Here is a 25,609-nt window from a genome sequence, read left to right as displayed (position 1 = left end):
TGTGTGTGTGCATTTTCTTTGCTTAGGTAATGTAATTTCAAAATAAATTTTATCCAAGCCAAAAAAATGTATTTCATACCTTTTTAACACTCTAATATCTATGTATAATATAGTCTGAAATCAACAATAAACAGATACTTGAATATTTATACATGAATATTTACAACATTACTTAACAAGGGATTTTCAAGTTAAAGACTACACATTTAAATAAAAATTGAGTGGTCTTACCTTTCTGGGTACGTGAGTGATTTTAACGTGAGACTCTGGATCCTGTAGTTGCATGTGGAACATTGTATATTTGAGGTCTGGAAATACGTCAAACCAATGCTTGAAATATTTACAACATCAGTGAAAAATTGAGCAAGAATATTGACTTCTTGAAGTCTATAAAATGGTTTGCTCTTCCTAAATAAAAAATTTAAATATTAATTATTTTAAACATACATTATGTCTAAAATCAGTATGATCCTAATGAAGCAGGATTTAGAAAACAATTTGATATGGAAAAGGCCAAATAAAATACTTGCTAAATATTTATTAAAATAATCTAAACAGTAATTTACTATAAACCTAATAAAATAATAATAATACATACATTACCACAGATATATTGGGGGAATACTTTTGAGGAAAAAAAATGAGATATCCTGTCTCACTCTAGTCAGAATGGCAGTTATCAAGAATATAAATAACAATAAGTGTTGGTGAGGATGTGGGGGAAAAGGTACACTCAAACATTGCTGGTGCAGCCAATCTGCTGGTGCAGTCAATCTGGAAAGCAATATGGAGATTCCTTAAAAACCTTGGAATGGAACCACCATTTGACCCAGCTATCCTACTCCTTGTTCTATACCCAAAGGACTTAACAGCAGCACACTACAGTAACATAGCCAAATCAATGTTTATAGCAGCCCAATTCACAATAGCTAAACTGTGGAACCAACCTAGATGTCCTTCAATAGATGAATTAATAAAGAAACAGTGGTATATATACACAATGGAGTATTACCCAGCAATAAAAGAGAATAAAATTATGGCACTGCAAATGGTGGAGTTAGAGAATATCATGCTAAGCCAAGTAAGCCAATCCCCCCCACAAAAAAAACAAAAGCTAAATGTTTTTCTCTGATAAGTAGATGCTTACACATAATGGGGTGCAGGGGAAGGGATTAATGGAGAAACTTTAGATTGGGCAAAGAGGAGGAGGGAAGGGGACACAGGGGTAGGAAAGATGGTGAAATGAGATGGACATCATTACCCTCTGTGCATGTATAATTGAACGAATAGTGTGACCCTACTTTGGGTACAACCAGAGATGTAAAAAACTGTGCTCCATTTGTGTATAATGAATGGAAGAGCATTCTGCTGTCATGTATAACTGATAAGAGCAAATAAATAAATTTTTTAAAAAGTGAGATATCTTGTTTTTCTGAGTGAGTGCCTAGATTATACATTTGTTTAAGATTATTTGTTTTACATTTCTTTCTTTGGACACTTCAATATCACAATTCCTTAAACAGATTAGAAGTTCAAATAATAACCCTACTGTTCTATGCAATCTTATCAAAGATTTCATCCTTAAAGGGATAATCTATAAAAGCCGTGACCCATTCATCATTTAGATCTCAACTAATTCAAAAGAAAAATTAAGGGTAATATTTAGTGAATACAATTTCCTCAGCACTCATGATGTACCCAGAATTCTAACAATGCTCCACATATTAGACCATATTTAACTATTTCAACAACTCTTTTTATTAGGAATTCTGAGCATTACTATTATATATATGAGAAAAGTGAGTAGCAGAGCATCCAGGTGCCTTTCTTAAAGTCACATAGCTGATAGACAAGCACGTCGTGGGATGTCAACAGCCTCACTGGTGCTTCTCTGCCAAATCTTCATTTCCGTGTCCCTGGAATTGTTTGAATTAACATGGATTTACCTGTCTGCAAAGAGACTCAACCTACTCCACTGCATTTTGTCTCTTTAGATAAAACTAAGAGCAAAGAAAAGAAAAACTGGAGACAGCATATGAGGGGGAGAAGGATCAAAATGGAGGAAAAAGGGAACAGGGGAGAAGAATGAGAGAAGGAAGGGAAGGAGAAGAAAAGAGAAGAAACAAAGTTAAGGAGAAGAAAGGAAAGAAGAGAAGGGAGAAAATTGTTTTTTAAAGTCTATTGAAATAAAATCTGTAAAAACATTAATTAATTAATTAATTCTATTAAAAGAAGCTCCTCTTTTGAGAGAAGAAAGACTTGCTTTAAACCAAGGTGACAATCTCATACAGAAACACTGAAGAACAAACATTTCCTACCTTATCTTATTTTTTACTGCTCTCCTGTTTTATTCCTTTACAACAGCTAGGCCCAAAGAAGGATGCCATCATTATCCTTAAGGTTTATCCCAGCTCCCTCCCAGCAGAGCCACCTCCTCCTCTTTCACAGAATATGTCATTGGATATCTCCCTAATGTTTTTCCAAGAAGTTATCTGGATTTCAATACTTCAAATTCAACATATCCATATAGGAACATGTTACCTTTCCCACCAATCTGCATCCACCCCAGTGGTTTTAAATGCCAACAGGTTGCTCATGATCACCAAGTAGCTACCTCAAATTGAGAGTCCAGAAACATATATCCGCCAGTTTTCACTTTGACATTTGAATATCACAAGGATGCCTAAAGCTTAGAAGTTTCAAATCTAAACGAATCATCTTCCCCAACACCTTCCCCTGACCACAAAAAGAAAATAAAATCTAAACAAAAACATAAATTTCCTAATGATATTAAAGGGCATTATTATCTTTATGGTGTTGGATAAGTAAATTAATGTGTTGGATAAGTAAATTCATACTACCATCTATTGCCTTATCCCCAAAATCAGGATTCATCACTAATACCATTCTCCAGTCAATCCCCACATCTAGTATATCATAAATGCTTATTATGAATCTTACCTAAAAAATATCTTGAATCTTTGAATCCAATCTCATTTTTCTATCTCCGTTGCAAATCTTCTTACCCAGGAGACCATTGTATCTTGCCTATATATATACTTGCAATAGCACTCAATCCCCTCTCCAATTTCCTCTCTAAACCAATGTGGTCTATTGTTTTTCCAAAATAAAAATACAGTCTTGGCCCCAGTCAAACTTCCCAATGAAAACATTTCAGTGATTTTCATTTGTCCAGTGAATTTATTACAAATTCTGGAGCATGGCCTATGAATTCTTGTTCCTGCGATATCTGGGAGCTCTCTCTCTCTCTCATCTTTCTCCCTCCCCGCCCCTCTCATTTGTTCTACCTCTATTCTGAAACACAGAGCTCCTGTCAGGTCCCAGAGTGGCTTGTGCTGCTTTCTGCATCAAGTTCTTTACATTTGTAGGTCCCCAGCCTAGAATGCAGCAGGGGCCGTGACCCATTCATCATTTAGATCTCAACTAACAAAAAATACCCACAAAAATGTTTTAATGACCCCACTAATTCATGTTCCCTACATTAAGTTTCCATACATGAGTATGAATTTGTCTCAAGATATTTTTCCTGGACAGATTTTACTTTTATCTTATTTATAATTTGTCTATCCTTCTATTCCTCACTATGCTGCAAGCTTAATGAGGAGAGGACCAAGTCTGTTTTGCTCATTGCAATATTCTAAACACTTAGCAGAGGGCCTGACTCAATGTACATAAAATTGTTTGAAAATAGGGATGATGGACATACTTGTGTTCTTTCTATCATTAATTTAAAATCAATATGCTGAAATCATATAAGGGCAGAGATCCAATTTGTCAAAGAGTTTCTTTCCCATCCCTAGCATTGTTCCTGGGCTATGAAAATTCTCAACATTTTTTAATTTAATGATTAAATTGGATCATCCCCAAATAAGTCTTACCTCACTATGGAATAGCACTCCACTTTTTAAAAAACCACCAAGCTCCACACACGAAGTTACTCTAAATTGATTTCTTTTCTTGATTTTCACGTTCATTTAATCATAAAAACACACCACATAACTATTTGTAAGCCTTAAAACCTCTAGAGTCTCACACTTCTTTTTCATACCCACTGGCTTGATCCACCCCCCTCATCTTTTATAGGAATATGGCAGTAGCTCTATCTGTGGACTCTTGGCACCAATCTCGTTCCCTCTAATCTACCTACTGCTCATCTATCTAGGGAATTGTTACAATCTGAATTTGTAATACTGGTATTTCCTGTTTAAAGTCCTGCATTGGCATATTCATACTTTTGGTCTCACAAGATCTAAGTGATTTTTAGTCACAAAGAAAATGTGTCCACACTATATCACTAGGTATAACAATCAGGATGCAGACCACATTTTCAGTAAGATACACATTTTGCTAAATAAAAAAAAATATATCCACAGGGTCATGAGCAAAAACAACAACCACCAAAAAAGAGGCTCAGAAGAGGACAGAGAAGGAAAAGAACAAGAAAGGGGGAAAAGAGGAGAAAGAAGGGGTGGAATGATTATTTTTTTTAAAAAAATGGTTAAGTGTGAATATTCTTGGGTGATACAATTATAGGCAATTCTCATTCTCCAGTCTATAAAATGACACATTTTCTACAGTGAGGAAATATTCCTGTTTCAATTTTGGAAAGGCAAATAAAAGATCATTAATATTCTCTGACTCCCAGAGCATCTAAAAAGTGGTTCAAATCCCCAATAATAATTAATATATAAACAATAAAGCCATTAGCCAGGGTTAGATGGGCAGATTTTACCACGGAATGTTCCCATATTTTAAATTTATCCATGTTGTTCCATATGTTTGCAAAGTAAATCAGGACATAAGTTTGCTTTCCAGAAAAATTCAAAGCAACTGCTTGAGAACTCTACTCTGTGCACTATTCTTAAATTATCTGTTTTCCCATCTCCCTATCTTTGAAAATAACTTCTCCCTGTTTTTGGAGTCCATCACCTTATTTTCAAATGCTCCCTTGCTTCTCCTCCGTGCTTTAACAGTAATTTAGTGATATTCTATCATAAAACTGATTACTCAGAGATGCAATTATGGCTTAGTCTTCCAGTATTCTGTGACTTCCTTGTGAACAATAAAACTATTTCAGTTTGAGTTTTAGTACTCTGTAAAATGTCTGAATAAGATTTGTGATGAATAATGTGTTAGATAAGTAAATTCATACAAAAGCTAAAAAAGCATATTTCTGATAAGACTAAATAATTGACTATATGAATATACATACTCAAATTAGAATTACATACGTTACAAAAAGTAGTCAACTATTTTGCAATAATATATACAATGACAACACATTTGACCAATGTTCAAAATTAGGTAAATAATGCTTTAAAGCTTTTTATAATAAAAGACGGGGGCTTGATAAAAGTAAAAAATCTGGATTGAAATTCTAATTTGATTTCTTTTATCTTCTTTTCTAAGTGACTAAAGGAAGTTTTAAAAAAGGAAAAGAACAAGAATAATTGGTACTCTTGCATTATTATTACATTTATTTATTTTTTTCCGAGAGAGAATTTTTTTTAATATTTATTTTTTAGTTTTCAGTGGACACAACATCTTTATTTTATTAGTATGTGGTGCTGAGGATCGAACCCAGTGCCCTGCACATGCCAGGCGAGCGAGCTACCACTTGAGCCACATCCCCAGCCCTACTACATTCATTTTACCATTAAATTATCTGCAATGCTTTTACTAACTTTAGAAAATTAATGTTAGAGTTTTTAATATTAAAAAATGCATTTTTCTCAAAAGATTTTAAAAACTGCCTGACTCTCAACCAAGAATATTATTCCTGAGAATGATCATTGCTTCCCATGATGGAAGGTCTTTATTTTTCTTCAGTAGAGAGTTGTTCAGTGATTTTTATCAACATGAACTTTTTTAAATCACTTTCTTTGTGTAGTGCATGGTCTAAAATATTTTGTCTTAAACACTGTATCAGTTGTAAAGTGTGTCTCCTTTTATATTTTAATGTTACTCTTATTTTAATTAAATGTTAATAATACTATAATATTAAAGACACTGCTATTGTTGTGCAAATAAAATAGGCAGGAATTTTTTCCTAGTTCATAGTTAATGACTGAATAAATCTATATGTCACTGTATACTCAAGTCCGAGGTCCCTCACACATTAGATTTAATCAATTTGCCAATTCAGGTACTAAGACTACCTAAAATGTGACAGGAGCAAATGTTTGAGATACGAACTAAACCCCCTGAAACTCCAATATCATCAATAGCCATTCAAAAGTTAAACCAAACTATTATAAGTGCAGCCATAGCAAAATAAAATTTATCTTTTATTTAATCACCTGACATGGTAACTGTGAGTCTTTTGAAAGCAACTCTGTTATTTAATCGCTTTCCAGAAGTCCAACACTCTATATTGGAGTCATAATTTCAACTCTAACATGTACCTATTTGTCATACTTTTGAGAGAAAATAAATTTCCTGCTTTAAGAATTTATTAAACACACAGGCTTTCAAGAAACCCACATGATAGTTGGCTTTGAGATGATTAGATAACATTAGAAACGTGTATACAATTGCACATGCATAAGAAGCTAAATAGAAGATTAAAGAAAAACATTGCTCTCCTATTATTTAGGAACTTTGTGGCTGAGCATGGTTTTCTGAAATACTAAAATGGCATCACTTGGTTATTTACTGATGCCACTGCACCTTCACTTTCGCCACAGTGAACATGATGTTGCATGAAAACTGGAGAAATTGGGAAGGCAAGATTGTTAGGAAGAATACTGGAATTAAGAATGGAAAGATGAGGCTGAAGTCATAGCTCAGCGGTAGAGTACTTGCCTAGCACGTGTGAGGCACTGGGTTCGATTCTCAGCACTACATAAAAATAAATAAGGTATCATGCCCACATCCAACTTTAAAAAAAAAAAAAGAATGAAAAGACAGAGAGAAAACAAAACATTTCCTCTTGTACTCTTGTAACTGAGGTAGTAACCAGTTCTATAATATTAATTAGCTATTCAGCCTCATATTCAATATCTTCCTCTTTAAAATGAAAGAATCCAAAGGTGACACATGGGATCCTTGTAATATCTAACATTTTAATACTCTTTGGATAGAAATTTACTCTGTTTGGACTATCTTCTAAACTGGATACTCAAGATAGCAAACATTTAATGTATGAAAGAAGAAAACATGAAATGGTACTTACTCATAGAGCCTTGGATTTTCAATGGTTCCAAGTTGGTTTAATAATCTAAATGAAATATAGCCATCACTCATAGCTTCACCCACAGCAACTATACTGAGAACAAAATAATAAGCTACGAAATAAAAATATAAAAGGCCATTCACATTATTTTTTAAACTTTAATTTTGGTACATATACAAATACACAGAGATATATATTATTTAATTTAGTCCTATATTATATATGTTAAATGATATTCATTAGAAGCTCTCTTTTTGTCCTTAAGTAATATATTTTGCTTGTTTTTCAGCTTTTTTTTTCCTTGAGGGAAGGAATACCAGGAATTGAACTCAGAGGCACTCAACCACTGAGTCACATCCCTAGTCCTATTTTGTATTTTGTTTAGAGCCAGAGTCTCTCAATGAATTCCTTAGAGCCTCGTCATTGGTGACTCTGGCTTTGAACTCAAAATCCTTCTGTCTTAACCTATTGAGCTGCTGGGATTTCCGGTGTGTACTACTGCACCTGGCTTGTTTGTCAACTTTTGATTAGTCTTAAAAACAAAGAATAAGAACCTAGTCATGATTGTGGTTAGGATTTGGCCAAGTACCTAATAAATTCTAATTAATCTGCAAATCAGAAAATAAACAACATTCAAAATTTAGTCCAATTAAACAAGTTGTACTTTTCAATAAGATTTCTAAGGTAAATATGAGAAGGTTTCTTAATTATCTGATTAATAGTCCAAGCTATATCTGCTTGACTACCATCACCCCCAATTTTTTGGGCAGCTGAAAGATTAAATTAAATGACTCTATTAAATTAAATAAACATAGTAGGGCAAGTTCACAGTAGGTCCTATTCAAAATGCCCTCATGAAAATTTAGTATGGTATACCTTCCAGAGGCAAAACTACTGAAATCACCCCTATTTTCTCAACAGTTTCAGGATTACACAGGAAGCCCTGACTCTGCCAGTTATCTTGAGTCTTCCCTAGAAGACAATATACATGTTCAAACATAATATGAAATCTGTAAATTTTCCTGTGAGATATACAAAAATTATAAATGCTCCTGGTAATCGTTTCCACTAAATAGTCAGAAGTAATATCATTCATTGTGCTTAGTATTACCTCAAATAAAGTAAAACATTTATGACTGCATCTTGTAAGTATCTAATGCAAGAGATGTAAAGGAACACTTCTTATTCTGAAGTTTATGCCCAGCTTCACGCAGAGTATTTTCACCCACCTCACCCATAAATTGGCTCAGGTAATTTCTGGTAGCATCATATATTAAAATGTTACAGAATAAGCCACCATCCTACTATAAGTATGTAGAAGTGGTAGGTGAGCAATATATATTTTAATACAAAATCAAGCCCAAAAGGAGGAAGTAGAAATGAAGAAAAAAACATTCAAGGTCATAAGGGTTGAAGCCCTGGGATCTGAGAACTGGGTGAATGAAGGAAAGTGAGGCTGAAGTATCAACCTCCACAAAGGAAAAAGAGACCTGGTACTAAGTGACAGAGCTGAAATGCAGGTCCCTATAGAGATCCAGGGACCTCAATTTCCTGCCTCATCATTGAAGTTATCAAAGGGGAAATTACTCCTCCTGGTTCTGTGCCTGTATGAATCTTTTTTTTTTAAATCATTTCTTTACTTCTTTTTGAGGTTCTAAGGATTGAACCCAAGGCAAGACAGGCATTGTACCACTGAGGTACAAACCCAGCAGGTATTAAGGTTAAGAAAATAATCATAAAATGAAATTGAAATTAATACAAATCATTTAATGAAGAACCCCAAACAATTTACATAAGAGTCCTCTAGGATTGTAACGATATAGTTCTAGAAAAAAGGAGTCCAATGTGCTCTGAGAGAGAATTTTGAAAAACAGCTGGCTGTTGAGCATTTTCTATATATATGAAACACATGAATTTCTGATTTAAAAGAGCACAGATTTTTTCATTAACAATTAATCCAGACTTGAAGGGAACATCAATATTAAAAAATAACACCAAAACAAAATAAATTTATAAATACAATAAGAGAAAATTGACAGATTATCTTCAGGAAATAATTAGGTTCATAAAACCAAAAAAAAAAAAAAAGAAGCTTGAATGAACATAAGAGAATTAATATTTTCAATAAGCTGAACAAAAATGTTGATGTAGAACTTATCTCAAACTATGTTTTCATTTCTAAGTGAGAAAAAAATAAGAATATTTTCAAGGGAAAAAAAACGGAAAACTGGTAGAGACCACTAGTGAAAAGTCACTGATAGGGTATATGTCAGGAAAAAGTTAACACTGAAAGGAAGAAATGCAGGATCAGGAGAACTCCAGACACAAATATAAAACAAAAAAAAAATTGGGAAATAAAATTGAATAGTTTATGCAATAATGATATTTATAAATAATATTGAGTATTAAATAAATGGAAGCAAAATACCACAGAATAAAGTATTAAAGATAGATAAAAAGAAAAGATTCAAAGAATCTGTGAGGTAAATTATTGCTGTGAATATAATCTAATAAAATAGTCCATGGGGGTAAGATAAATTTTTACATATAAAGCAAAAATAAAAGAAGCAAATATGATATATAATATATTCAGGAAAACATAACAGCACTATATACATTCCAAACAGCAAAAGAAGAATATAAATTTATATTGCATCAATATAGAATTCATTCCTTATCAGAGTAAACATTTTGCTCTGCAAGTGACTGTGAAAAGGATGAAAAGACAAGTTATAGCCAGAAGACTTCTAGAGCTAATAAAAAGTTTTAGTAAAGCAGCAGGATACAAGATCAACACATATAATAAACCCAATAATAACCCACTGAAAAAGAAAATGGGAAAACTATCCCATCCACATTAACCTCAGAAAATAAATAAAATACATGGGAATGAATCTAACAAAAGATGTCAAGAATCTCTACAGTAAAAACTATAGAAAATTGAAGAAAAAAACTGAAGACCTTAGAATATGAAAATTTCTAATGCAAGTGATGTAAATATCATGAAATTACCATATGATCCAGCTATACCACTCCTCAGTACATATCCAAAAGAACTTTACATCTTGTTCTTGGATCTGCAGAATCAATATTATTAAAATCGCCCTACTACCAAAAGCATTGTATATAGATTCAATGAAATCTCCATTGAAGTGCCGATGATATTCTTACAGAATTAGAAAAAGCAATTCTAAAATCCATTTGGAAAAATAAGAGATGTAGAACAGCCAAAGCAATCCTGGAAAAAAAAAAAAAATATGATGCTGGAGACTGCCGCAGTCTGACTGGGCACAAAATCAGGAGCCACTCACAGCTTTGTAGATTCAAACAGCAACCTACTTGAATAATGGCTCTCAGCAGGAGACATCACAATACCAGACTTTGAAATACACTAGAGAGCTATAGTAACAAAACAGCATGGTACTGACAACCCAGACAGACATGAAAATTAATGGAACAGAAGACACAGAGACAAATCTACGTAGATACAGTTATCTTATACTAAAGAAAGTTGCTAAAAATATACACTGGAGAAAAGTTAGCCTTTTTAACAAATGGAGCTGGGAAAACTAGAATCCTATATGTAGAAGAATGAAACTTGGCCTCTATCTCTCACCCTGCACATAAGTCAATTCAAAGTGGATCAAAGACCTCAGAATTAGGTCTGAAATTCTCCAACTGTTCAAAGAAAATGTAGACCCAACACTGTAACATGTTGGCACAGGAACTACCTGCTTAGCAAGCCCCTTAAAATGCAAGAAATAAACTTAAAAACCAATAAGTAAGATCTCATCGAATTAAAAAGCTTCTATACAGCAAAGGAAAGTAATAAGAATGCCTACACAATAAAGATCTTTGTCACCCACACCTCTGGTAGGATATTAATATAAGAATATATATAAAGAACTCAAAAACTTGACACCAAAAACAAATAACCTAATTTATAAGTAGGCAGACAAACTGAACACACACCTCACAAAAGAAAAAATACTATTGGCCAACAAATCTATTTTTAAAATGTTCAACATTGCTAGTAATCAAGGAAATACAAATCAAAACTATGGTGAGACTTCATCTCTAGTCAAAATAGCAATTATCAAGAATACAAATAACAGTAAGTGTTGGTGAGGATATGAGAGAAAAAGTACACTCATGCATTGCTGATGGGACTGCAAACTAGTGCAACAAGTATGGAAAGCAGTATGGAGATTTCTCAAAATCTAGGAATGGAATTACCATATGATCCAGCTATACCACTCCTCAGCACATATCCAAAAGAACTAAAATCAGCATACTATGGTGACTCAGCCACATCAATGTTTACAGAAGGACAATTCACAACAGCTGAAATATGGAACCAACCATATTTCAGCTTCAACAGATGAGTAGATAAAGAAAATGTGGTACACATACACGATGGAGTTTTACTCAGCCATAAAAATGAATAAAATTATGGCATTTGCTGGTAAATGGATGGAACTGGAGACTATGATGCTAAGAGAAATAAGCTACCCTCAGAAAGTGAAAGGCCCAATGTTTTCCCTCATGTGTGAAATCAAGCTCAAAATAAGGAGGAAAAAATGAGAGAAAGAAAGAAAGAGAGAGTGGGAAACAGTGGGGGATCCCATCAAATAAAAGAAAGATGGGTAAGCTAGGTGGAGGAGACTAAGGGGGAGGAAGAAGGGACAGGATAAAGGAAGAATAAAGGAATGAATCTAACCTAACTTTTCTATGCCTATATATGAATATATCACCGTGAATCTCACCATCAGGTATCTCCACAAAACACTAACAACAACAACAAAAAGAAACCTAAAAAATAAACAGCAGAAAAGTCTATAGAGTAGAGGAAAGAAATTGCAAGAGGAAGGGGAAATACCGGAGACAGAATTTTAGTAACTTACATTCCATGTTTTTTTAATTATGTAAAAATGAATCTTAATGTCATGTATAACTAACATGAAACAGTAAAAAACTGTGAAGACGAGTTGCAGAACCTGAGAAAATATTTTCAGACCAAATAACTAATAAGTACTAATTTCTACAATATGTAAAGAAATCTCAAACTCAATAGTTAAAAAATAATCCAATTGGAAAATGCCAAAAAGGCGTGAACACACTCTTCACCTAAAAAGGACTTATAAAGAGATATTCAATATAATCACATATCAGGCAACGCAAGTTAAAGTCAAATGTGGTGTCAGTATATACTCATCAGAATCGGTAAGATTTCAAAAATAATGACAAAGCCAAGTGGGAATCAGAGAAAATAGATCACGCATAGTTTGCTCAGGGGAATACAAAATGATACAGCCATTTTGGAAAACAATTGTCAGTTTCTTATAAACCTAAGCAAGCAATTAGTTTATGATACAACAATTGAACTCCTGAGCCTTGTGACAAAAATGAAAACATATTCACACAAAACTCTGTACACAAAATTCTTAATAGCATTATTTGTAATAGCCCAAAACTAAATTCATCCTCTATGCTCTTTAACAGCTCAACGGTCAAACTATAGTGCATACATACTCTGGAATACTACTCACAAAAGAAAAGGAATGAATTATTCTTACATGTTACATGAATGACCTTTCAGGTTATGTTGCATGAAGAAGAGCCAACAACAAAATCACATACTAAATAATTTCTTTTATATAACATTTTTGAAATGACAAAACTTTAGAAATATATTTTAATGGATGTCAGAAGTCAGAGACAGCTGGAAAATAGCACATATGGTTATAAAAGCACAACATAAGGAATCCTTGGGGTGATGAACTGCTCAGTATCTTAACTGTAGTGGTAGAGGCATACCATATAATGTGACTAATCTGTATACAAATTATACATACACACACACACACACACACACACACACATACACAATTTAGGAAAAGATCTGAATAAAGAAGATGGACTATACAAACATCAATATACTGCTAATGAAATTATATTACCTATAGTATTATAAAATGTTACCATGGAGGGAAATTGGATAAAAGGTGTGTAGCTCTGTATTAGTTCTTCTATTTGCAAATCTAAAATTAATAAATAAAAATTTTAATTCATTAGTAGACAGACTCAATTCAGTATAACAGGACATACAATTAAGGTTTAAAGAATTATAATATCTTGAACTGACAGTGAGTACAACTTCAAAACCTTAACAGTAACTGGCCCTCCTAAATCCCTCAGACACCAAAGTCAATGCCACTAACTAGAAACTAACCTCATAATATCCATATAAAGTGATTTCTTTATAACTCACTTCCAGCTTTTCATCTCTAAAGAAAATAATTGTGCTATCTTTCATGGGTCCTCTTTAAGTTAATTATGTAATACAACTGGTATAACATTCTCTCCTGTTCTACACATTTTCTCTCATTTAACTCTAAATTTATTAGGGAGATTATTACTTATTTGCCATTTTCAGATGTATATACTTTAAGTCTTAATTTGGTATAAATAATATATACAAAAGTCTTAGGCTTCCTAGGATGTTATATGCTGAAATGATTTCTGGAAAACAAATCATGTGATTTTGAAGGAGGCTAGGATCATTTCTTTGGGAAAATATTATACAAGCATCTGATCAACTTATCTAAAAAAATAAAGTCCTTAGTCAAATTTGTTCAACTATCTGTAACAAATTTTTTAAAGTGATGGAATTTGGGAGAGTGCAAAGCATATTTTCAATAAAATAAAAAGGACTACAGCAGGCACGGTGGCACATGCCTATAATTCCAGCAGTTTGGGAGGCTGAGGTAGGAGGATCTCAAATTCAAAGCCAGCCCCTGCAATTTAGTGAGGCCCTCAGCAACTCAGGAAGACCCTCTCTCAAAATAAAACATAAAAAAGGACTGGGGATGTGGCTTAGTGGTTAATGCCCCTGAGTTCAATCCTTGGTGCAAAAAAAATTTTTTAAAGGAATAAAAAAAAATAATATTGTTTCATTTATTAAAAATGTTAACAACTTACTACAAAATGGACTTGTACTACTAGTATCCAAATACACAATGGTCCTATGAGGCCATCCTTCCACTCTTCCTTTTAAGCCAATTTTCCATAGCTCAGCTTCATAACCTAAGATTTAAGAAACAGAACATTGGATATTGAACTTCTATCAAATAACATGCATATTTCAAATCACTAAAATATAACTAAAGAATTAATAAGCATAATCATTGCAATAATAACAATCATAGATTTTAATAATTTAAAAAACATTTTTCAAATGATGTGGTATTGGTAACTGGAGCTGGTCTCAGTGGTACAGTACTTGCCTGGCATGTGTGAGGCCCTGAGTGTGATCCTCAGCATTGCATATAAATAAATAAATAAAAAGGTCCACTGACAACTAAAAAAAAAAGTGTAGTATTCTACTTATTTCAACTACAATAATAACTCAAATTCAGGATTCATCAATAAATCCACTCTCTAACAGTCTAATCAGAATTTAACACATCACAAGACTTATAGTCTATTTATAATAGGTTTTACTACCATATTATGAATTCATAATTGTACTTGTAACTATTTAGTAAGTTCTGCAGAATACAATGTAGTAAATGAACATATAATTTAGTTCTTTTGGTATAGCCCTCAGTTTTCCTATATACACATGCATACATACATACACATATGATATGCATGTATATATATGATGTGCAATATAAATATGTTAATAGCATAAAGAGCATCTATACACAGTCACATAGTAGATAACATATTTAATAAATGTACACATATGCATATAGAATGTGTATTATATATAACAGATTTCCATATTTATAAAATTTAAATATTTATTAAACATATATGCACATACATATTTCAAATGCTTCTTTGTTCCTCAACTCCTACCTCCAACATGGAGATTTGAATGAAATAGAAAGAATGCTTAGTGGAGATTTCACAAGTTTAACTTTAGTTCCTACTTATGCTCTCTTTTTTTTAACATTTATTTTTTGGTTGCTCACAATATCTTTATTTATTTATTTTTATGTGGTGCTGAGGATCAAACCCAGGGCCTCGCATGTGCTAGATGAGCGCTCTACCGCTGAGCCACAACCCCAGCCCCCACTTACGCTCTTAACCAATCTGGGTCAAATATGAAAAAACAATAAGACCAAAAAACAATCCTAAAAGAGCTCTGCAGAAAATGAACCCACATGATGTCATGTGGGCAGATGTCAACTAGGATAATAAAAATTTTGTGTAATGCATACCTGCCTAGAGATTTTCCGTATATCTTAGTCCTGCTAAAGAAAACTGGTTGCATATGATTGGATTCAGCCTTTGTAATCACTACTTACTCTTAGAGCTCCTTTGGTTTTAGAAACATTTCTGGAATATTTTTCCTTGATACTGACTGGACGTTTATATGCTAGGCTCTAGTATTTTCTTTGGAAAACACTGAACAGTCCCTGAAATTCTAACATTCTATTTTCATCTGCATTCTTTTTGCTTTATAATTTTCCACTGGAAGACTTTAATTTTCAGAAGCTGCAATGCCTAAATGCTCTTACCAAGCTTTATTGATTTAGAAGGTGTGAACCATGTAGGATTCATGACTACTTGCTGATACCAAATGGAAATCTATCTGTAGTTCATACCTCTTCACTTGCTCCTGAAATTTCACATTAAAAACAAATTCTCAGGGCTGCAAAGAATGGGCAAGTTTCTTTATTTAAATGTAAATATAATTTGATGATAAATAGTTAGATCCATTTGGCTATCAAGAACATGGGTCATAATGAGGGCATTGAAATCTGCCCTCTATATTAAGTACATGAAGGCAGTTGATCTATTTCTCTCATTAATTATCTTTTAAAATTTAGTAGTAAATAAAATATTTATTCTGACAGTACCACATCTTCACAGGTGCATTTTCCATAAAATATTAGCAAATTAACACATAACATAAATAATTGATTTTATGATTTAAATTCAGCAGAAAATACTAACAATTAGGGTATTCATTTTCAAAAGGAATTACAGTAACTATACCAATTCCTCTTACCTAGCCTAGGACATGAGTTTTCCTTAAAGCTGCCACAGTCCACACATAAGCTAGCCTTGTAATCTCTGTATGAAGAACAAGGAAATGAAACAAAAATGCAGTTTGTTTCCAAAGTTGCCATGAACAAGTGAATTGCTCGCTGGTGGTCACACTTAATATATTCCAATCCTTTAAGGAAAAAAAAAAAGCAAAAGAACTATAGATGTATTAAACTGAGATTAATTAAAGAAAAACTGAAGATTAAGTTCTACTAAATTCTGTGCACCTCATAAATATGAAATTGTTGACTACAATTTAGTTATATCTCAAGCCCCTTAACAAACAGTACCATTAAAAACTTAACTTTAGCATATCTTTTGCAGGAAAATTAATAATATTTTTCATAAAGTAATTACTAATACAGCAAGGATGTTTAATTTCAATAGAAGAAGGTTGTAAAAACACAAAGCTAGCATATTTAATAACTAGTATATATCTCTCCCTTCTAATTCTCTACCTCTAAGATTTCCACCCAGCATTAGAAATACCTATGGAAGCAGATGACATTGAAACTTTATGATCTATCTTTCCTATCCCAAGGTCTAGCATCCTCTCCCTTTGACCAAACTCGTCTATCTTCAGTAGCCTTTGGCCCTGTGTTATGTCTTACTCATTACTGCTGTGAACCTAAGAATATTTATCACCATGGCTCTAAGATGAGCCAAATTCCACACCTGTAGCAGCTGTTCATCTATCTCTCTATATAAGACAATCAAGAATTGAGAATATTTGTTTGTACAATAAAATGGTGATGGTGAATATTGAATTTTGAGATCAAATGTGTGTTACATGATACTTTAGCTACATGGTGCTTTCTCAATAACTTAAAAGTTTTCCTAACATTTAAAATGATGGACTAAAATCACTGGAAACATTACATAATAGGTCTCACTCATAACCAAATGATATGACTACTGGCAATCTTTATGAATGACTCAGGGTCAAATTAAAGTATTTATGATCAATAACTATCCTGAATCTTGGGGAAAAAAAGATTAAATCAAACTATTGCCCAAAGATTAAAAAAGAAAAAATAAATTATTTTCTTTTACTATTTCCAATCATGTGTAGTTCATTTGCAAATACTATTTCATATACCTGAAAAAATTGACTTAGGACATCCAGGTTGTTTTTTTCCTCCATTTGGATAAAAATCTATATGTCCCAATGGCTCTTGGATACCTAAACCTAAGAAGAAAAGTACCCAAGAATCACAAAGTGTATATAATCAGGTAGGCAACAATCACTTAAAACAAAATTACTTACAAAATCTATTGAAAAGTACCCTAATTTTTAAATTGAAAATAAAATAAAAGCTATTTTTCAGATATGAGTTTCTATCATGATAGTTTTTCAAATTAATTCTTTGTGAGATTATATTTTATTGATTTTATATATTTACCAGTCACCAGTTTACTATGGGCCAGTCATATTCTTTATGCTATTAGTGCATAAATAAGCTTTTAAAAAATAGAGCAAAAATCCTTGTAGTGGAATATACTTTCTAGTGGAAGGAAAATATGAGACAAATAAAAATATAATATTCAAGATAAGTGCTATGGAGCAAATGGAACAGGGCGCAGAGCACACCTAGCTAGGGTGGTAGCTGAACTTTTCAGTAGTTTGTGCTTCCCACTGAAGAGGCTGAAAGTGAGTAAAGATATGGAGGATGTGAGCAGTAAGCCATGGTGATATGTGTGCGAGTAGACTTGGGGTATTTAAGGAAGCCAGGTGACTGGAGCATAACATGTAAGAAGGATCATCAGAAGACAAGAATTCACACCATATATGACCCTTCTGGTCAGGGTGAGGATTTATTCTCATTTAGGGTTATCATGCCTGGCAGCAGCTGATGCTAACTGGTAAAACCTAAAGAGCACACTGCCTCAGCTGGTATGACTTGAGTCAGGGTGGCTTGCAACATAAAGCTATGAGTCCCAGGATTCTGTAGATCTGTAGATCTTTGGGGCACTGGTGAAGGTTGAAATTCTGAATCCATTATCAATATGCAGTCTAATACCCAGGGAGCCACTAGAATGAAAAAAGGGTAGCAAGCTCAGAAAATTCAGGACTACAATTATAAAACCCTGTTGCCAAGTAAGATTGAAATGCTTTGGCTTAAGGTACAAGAAATTAACACAGTTAACACTTGGAAGAAATCAGCAAAAAGTTTAGTATAACAATAAAATAATTGAGTCTGACATTAAGTATTTTGATGCCAAAGATTCAGCCTCAGCAATTTAGTGAGGTCCTAAGAAACTGAATGAGACCCTCTCTATCCATTAAAAAATATATCTATCTATATCTATATCTATGGTAATATACTCAGTGGTTAAGCTGGGTTCAATCTCTGGTACAAAAAAATAAAATGCCAAAGATTAAGATCCAGCAAATTTAACTAGTATATAATACTAAGAGAACACAGTAACAGCTAGGGAGGTATTAGAGGGACATGAGAGCACTGTTGATATACATAATGGTGGGGAAGTGAAGACCTTTAGCATATAAGGAAATATAAAAGACAACTTAGATGACTTTAATTAACGTCTCCAGATTCCAGGGCAGCTTATGTGTTGTATGACTAAAAGAAGAGTCAGTCCCTCTTTACATCTCATCTTATGCTCAGCTTATGGCATTTAAGCAAATATGAAATCCAACAATTTGGAGTTCTCTGAAGTTTCCTAACATCTAAGTGCAACGTTGGGGGTTCTAATTTTGGAAACAGCTATTTCTCCAATCTGCCACTGGGGTTGACCCAAACAGGAAAGCTCCAGGATCAAGGGGAAGCAAAAGATACTTATTATAAACTTAGAAACAGCCCTTCATTAAGGCATGTTATTTTTCTTCTTATCAGATGCAGCGGGGCGGCTTGGTCAGCTTAGATCATTAATTCCCCTGATTTTAAGAATGATGGGGAGAACAAATATGGCCTTTCCATTTTCTTTCTACTATAAATTATAACAACATAAGAAAGTAACATAAAATAAAGGGCTACAAATACACTATTATGAGGCAAGTAGCCTCGTTCCTACTCATGTCAAGAAACAGCACCTAGAAACCTCATTGGCCTTTATCCAGTCACAAGCTTTTATCTATCCTCTAAAGATAACCAACATCCTTTCCTTTAATGAAATCATTTTTTATATAAATTTATATGCTATGAATACATACAAGACACTACATATACATAAAACATATACATATGCTTTTGTGTCTGTTTTTTTCTAATGATCGGTCTGTTTGTGATGTTACTCCACATGATCAGGTGTGAAGGTTATTTACTGCTACGTAGCCCTTCAGTGTATGAGCAATCCACAGCTTTATCTGTCCTCTCCAGTTGGGAGACATTTGTGTTGCTTCTATTTTCAGGATAATATTCATTCATACTCTGAATAGTATTGAGCATATATTCATGTACATGCAAAGGCAAATCTGTTGACTGTACACTTGGAAGTGGAATTGCTGTTTTATAGACCATGAATATCTTCAGTTTTAATAAATAATGCAAAAGTGTTTCCAAAATGGGAGCACCAACTTGAGCCTCTATCAACCACATTTGAATATTTCTGTTGTTCTGTAACCTCTTTAACAAATGGTCTTGCCAGGGTTTTGAATTTTGAGTCTCTTTATAAGCATGCAGTATTTCATTCAAGTTTTAATTTGCATTTTTCTTTTTACTAACTTTAAAAATGTTCCATATGTTTATTGTTTATTTGGAATTTTTCCTTTATAAAAATGCCTGATCAAGCCTTGATTTTTTAAAATATTTTTTTAGTTGTATATGAACAAAATATCTTTATTTATTTATTTATTTTTATGTGGTGCTGAGGATTGAACCCAGTGCCTCACACATGCCAGGCAAGTGTTCTACCACTGAGCCACAAACCCAGCCCAAGCTTTGATTTTTAAAATTTGATTATTTTTGTCATTATTAATGCACTCTTGTCTTAAAGCTCTTTCTCCCCATATTTTTGGTTTGCTCTTTATATTCATTTTATTCCATATATTTTAGTTGTCAATGGACATTTATTTTATTTATTTATATGTGGTGCTGAGGATTGAGCCCAGTGCCTCATACATGCTAGACAAGTGTTGTACCACTGAGCCAGAACCCCAACCCCTTGCTTTTTACGTTCTGAAAGTTTTATTTTTAATTAAGTTCTCAGTCTTAATGTGAACAAATATTTAAGTCTTCTCACTTGGGTTATGAGCTTTGTGTGATTTGGAAAAAATACTATTCTCTACTCCAATATTATGAAGATTTTAAAATTGATACTACATAAACTATTTGCTTTTCCTTTTCCATACTATATACACAATGTGGACAGGATTTTAATTATATGTGAGTTAGAGGGTTTTTTCCCAACTTCAACAATTAACAGGTTGAAACAGAAATATTTGTTGAAATTTCATTTTCATTTCATTTTGCCCAGCTGTGCCCCACCTGCCATAAATCTCAGAAGTTTTACAAGAAACGTATTTTATTGAATTTTTTGTCTTCCTTATGTTAGTGCCACACTGTCTTCATTTCTATGAGTTTATAATAAAATTTGACATCTGTGAAAAATATGTACCTTTTTTCTTCAAGACTGCCTTAGCAATACTTAGCCCTTTTTATTCCAAATTAATTTAATACTTACATTCTGAAGTTATTTTTTAAAAGATGGAATTTAGGTTTAAAAAAAGGGGGGAAGAGGATCAAATCAATGACTATTAATGGCTTGAATAGAACAAATTATGTTTCCCAAAATTTTCATTTTTATGATGATGTAATACTTCTTGAAACCTGAATGAGGCAAACTGAGGCGAGCAGTGTCATTCGACAATGCAGGAAATCATTAACATGAAACATCTTATCCACATCCCTTCTTCCTCTTATTGTCTCCTCTTCTCCAGGGTCTACATTTAATTTTTCATTTTTAAATCATTAAGCCACTGCTTTACCTTTGGCATCAGAATGGATGACATCTACAAATTTTGCATCAGTGTAATCTAATCTACTATTTGATGGTTTTCCAGTAAATTTTGGCCCAGCAGGATCAAGACCTGAAATTCAAGAAAGGAATGATTAATCTAATCAAGTCTTACTTGATGCTCATTTATTGCATGGTTGTATTATTAATATTACATTAGAAACATACTAAGCACTTTAAGTTGAAATCTGTCGCCAAACCATATTTAAAGGTAAGTAAAACTTGATAAATAGCATGTATCTCTTCATTATTTGAATACTTAATATCAACATTTGAAGACAGTTAAACTAAACCACCTTAGAGATACCTACACACAATATTTTGAAACATTTCTAGAATTTTCCTTTAGGTAACAATTGTTAGCAAATTAGAAGTTCTGTGTTTAATAACAACTTCTCCTGGAGGGGAAAAGATAATAAATAGTACGTGTACACATTCTCTTAAGAAAAAAAATATTTAAAATTTCTATGTAATATAAGTATTACTTATAGAGTAGCTTAAATTTTACATAAAATTCTAGACTCATGACTTTCTGAATTGTATCAAAAGTCAGGGGAGATAAAATTAATTTCCTTGAAAGCATCTATGCAGTGGAAGAAAGTACCATCTTAAAAATTTATTTGAAAAATATGTTGCTCATCTTGGGCCCTTCCAGTATTCTTATTTTATTTAAATAGTCCCAATATGGAGCCATTAAATTTGACTAATAGGTAGAAATATATATCCATACATACAAATTTTTTCATGTCTCCTTTTCCTCTTTTCTAAAACTCAACTAAAAGTTTATTGTCTTTTATTAATACTTCAAAATGTTATCAATATTCTACGGACATACATATCAATAACTGTTTTAAAAATAACATAAATTGTTCAAGGAAGGATATTATACTTCTAAAATCACCACCACTTCTAGAGGAAGGAAGAAAGTCTATGTTGGCATTATTTGGTTACTGAGTTTTGTGGATACAGTAACTCTGTCATGGGAATATGTGGGAAATTGGGAATCAGAACTCCTCAAACTTGGATACCGACTCTTGATTCTTCTAGCACTCAAGTAAAACACTTTAAAAACTGAAATACAGTTTTGTGAAAATTAAGTACATCGCCATATTCTTATCATTCTTATCTCACCATACATGAAGTACAATAAAGTTTAATTTAATGTGCCGAATTTTCCTGTATATTCTTACAACAATAATTTAGATAGAAATACAGGGATAGATCTTTTCCTCTCATTTCTATCTCAAGTCATATGAGCTGTATTCAGAACTAAAAAATATTTTAGAATCTTACTTATATCTAATATTTGAAGACGAGTACAGAAAAATAAATGTGCATACATAATTTCTATTACTTCTTTTTTGTACCTGCTAAATTTTAAATAACTTCTGATACTTAAAAGTGTGCTAAAATAATAATTTATTAAAAATAGTTTTACCTGTTATTCTTCCAAGTCCACCATGAAATATCTTTCCAACAAAACCACTAATATGAGCTCCCAAACTCATGCCTATGAAGTGAAAATTGTCAAGAGATGCTCCATGTGTCTACAATTGAAAATAAGAATGTCACAATTTTCATTTTGGGTATTTACAAATCCTGTCTCACACCACCATGTTCTAAAACTCATTCTTTTTTTTTTTTTCTCATGGCTTAATTCATTTCTGGGAGAAAGAGAAGATAACTTTTTAAATTTTTGAAACAAGTTAAACTTTTATTTAATTATCATTAAACTTTTATTTAATTATCATTAAACTTTTATTTAAAGGTAATTCACTATGTATAGCTTGCTTTTTGTTACAGCAGCTCAAATGAATTAAGACATACCCCAGATCAATCTGACTCCAAAGTTTATGCTAATCTGTCTCTCCATTTTCTGTTTAGATTCTATCAAAAATCCTAGAAAAGCTGGTGAAAGTGTAATAATCATTTCTACTTCAGAAATGATAAAATGAGGATTATGGATTTTAAGTGGCTTCCCCTATCACAAGCTGGATAGTGATGGAATCTAATCTGCCAAGGTCAGGGTTTGAAAAACTGTTAGTCAATGGGTAGAGGTGGGAGGATGGAGGTGTTAGGAGCTTACATGAGGGTGTATTTCTTCCACCATATTCATAAGGAAATAATAGAAGACTTGTGGGCAGATCATGTCTAGTCTACATGGTGACATGCCTGAAGGCTTACAGAAAGATGTAAATTGCCACTAAGGGAAAACTAGACAGGCTTTCCCAGCAAAAAGCAATAAAGTTCTTTAAATACTTCAGAGCAATGCCCCAAAACTTGAAGGAAATATTTCTCCAAAGTTTAGTGCTACTGAACAATTTATGTTATTTTTTAAAACAGTTAATGAACATTGAAGTATTGCTAGAAATTTATCTATGCTTCAAATTTTCCCAAGTTTCTCTACTTATCTCTCACCCTTTCCATACTTTGAGGTTCGTTTTTATTATGTAAAATCTATAAACAGAAAAAAATTGATTGTGCACTTTTATAACCTACTGATAGCAATGAGTAAGGCAATTATCTACTTTGCCTTTCACAGGGATGGTATGATTTTCTCCAAATTAGGAAACATAAAAATAATAATGAAAGTTGATTGTATTCAATGATTATTAAATGATATTCATTGGTCACATACATACACATGAACATTTTTTATATATCTATGTATTCTTCTAATATTTCTATAAACATTATTATAAAATTTTATCTTAAATGCAAAAATAAGAAAATGCACATAGAGAGGCTAACGAATTGTGATGGTTAGTGAAGGATTTGGACTTTGAACCGCTGAGTCTGACTTCTAGCCACTATATGTAGCTGCTTCTTGGATTTGCTATGCTTGTTTAATTTCAGCAAAGACTTGGAAGTTCAGCACAACATGTTCAATTTCAAGCCCAAGAATGTACCACAGATCAAATTAACCCTTCTGTCTTTCAATTACCCATAACCACCACCTCTCAGGACAAACATGAGTCTCCATAAAGGTTGACATGGTTAAGAAAACTCATTCAAACTATAGATGACCCAGAACTGGCCTAAATTTACCTGACCCATCCCCACTTTGAGCAAACCTGAATGGAATTTCCTTTGACATTGTTAAAATTAATCTACTTTTCAGACAGTTTTCCCCTGTCTTTTACCAAATTCATATTTGATTAATGTAAACATGGTTAAGACATATTTTAGGGAGAATATCTAAAGAATGAAAAGATTATATACTTTATCCCCTCTGCCCACATAGGATCACTACTTTATTCTGAAGTTAATTTAGTTAGAGTCAAAAAGTCTTACAATGTTTTAAATTAATCATAATAAATGTTTATGATAATTATTTTAAAATAAGGTAAATCTAGATATACAATTATATTTTTATGCAAAGATAATAAGACTGCACAAATTAGAATTTCAAAGCTATAATTCTAAATGCTTATGGGAAAAAAGTATTACTTTTATTATCACAAGTAGTATTACATAACACATTATATATTGTATAGCAAGATAAAATGATAAAAGATTAATCATAAAATGATCAAGATTAATGATAAAATTTCCAGACTTACCAAAAGATATTGAATGTACTCAGTCAAAGTCTCAGCAACTTTTCTGGTGTTTTTAACTGCTCTGTTGTAAATAAAAGTTGTAGCACCATGGTTCCAGTCTACTACAATTACATTAATATCTTCTTTATGCAATAAACTCCTTACAAAATTTGAAAGCCATGATGGGGTGGAGCCCATTGGTCTGTATCCATGAATCAGCCAGACTGTTTTCTTTTGTGTGTTGAAATTAACATTGAGTGAGTTATTGAGCCCTAAAAGTGGCTCAGCACAGTTCAAGTTGTTCCTTGTATACATCATCAGAACTATCTTTAATCTGGGAATAAACAAATCTTTTAAGGAATCCTTTACACTTAGATGAGAGAATTCAATGCATGGTCTTTTATTCTCTGAAATTAAAATTAAAAAAGTCAATCAAGCTGAGAACTTAGATATTATTGGATTCTTGATGCTGTTATAAAGAACAGAATTGAATATGAGGGTTGGGGGATTTCAAAATTTTATTAGCAATCAAATATAATTCACTAATCAACTGCACTGTTCAAAGTAATGCACTGATCAGGCAAAAAATTATAATTTCTAAACTAGAAATAATAAAAAAGTTACAATAGAAAATATAAATAAATATGATTGATTAAAAATCATGAGTTGTTTATCTGTATAAAATAGGAAATTATAGCAATGTTTGTGACTAAAGTCATGAATACTGCTAATAAAGAAGTGATGAGCCCACCACCAATAAGATAGATAAATTGATTTTGAATTATGAACTTTAACAATAGCTTTATAGAATAATACTTACATATGAATAATGAGC

At 32.6% G+C, this 25,609-nt stretch overlaps 1 protein-coding gene across 1 annotated transcript; it reads right to left on the bottom strand.

Annotated features, from left to right (window-relative positions):
* Positions 1–227: 227 nt before the first annotated feature.
* On the bottom strand, positions 228–25,092 carry Lipi (lipase I). Its single transcript, XM_076866979.1, has 8 exons — positions 24,796–25,092; positions 22,671–22,779; positions 21,204–21,305; positions 17,358–17,447; positions 16,221–16,388; positions 14,177–14,281; positions 7,196–7,307; positions 228–408 (listed from the first exon to the last, which is right to left on the bottom strand). The coding sequence occupies exons 1-8, from the start codon at positions 25,090–25,092 to the stop codon at positions 228–230; spliced, it is 1,164 nt and encodes a 387-aa protein (XP_076723094.1).
* Between the last annotated feature and the right edge of the window lie 517 nt (positions 25,093–25,609).

Source organism: Callospermophilus lateralis, chromosome 10 (assembly GCF_048772815.1).
Source record: "Callospermophilus lateralis isolate mCalLat2 chromosome 10, mCalLat2.hap1, whole genome shotgun sequence".
Taxonomy (NCBI): Eukaryota; Metazoa; Chordata; class Mammalia; order Rodentia; family Sciuridae; genus Callospermophilus; species Callospermophilus lateralis.
Note: the sequence above shows the minus strand (reverse complement) of the source record. Positions and strands in the feature narration are given on the sequence as shown.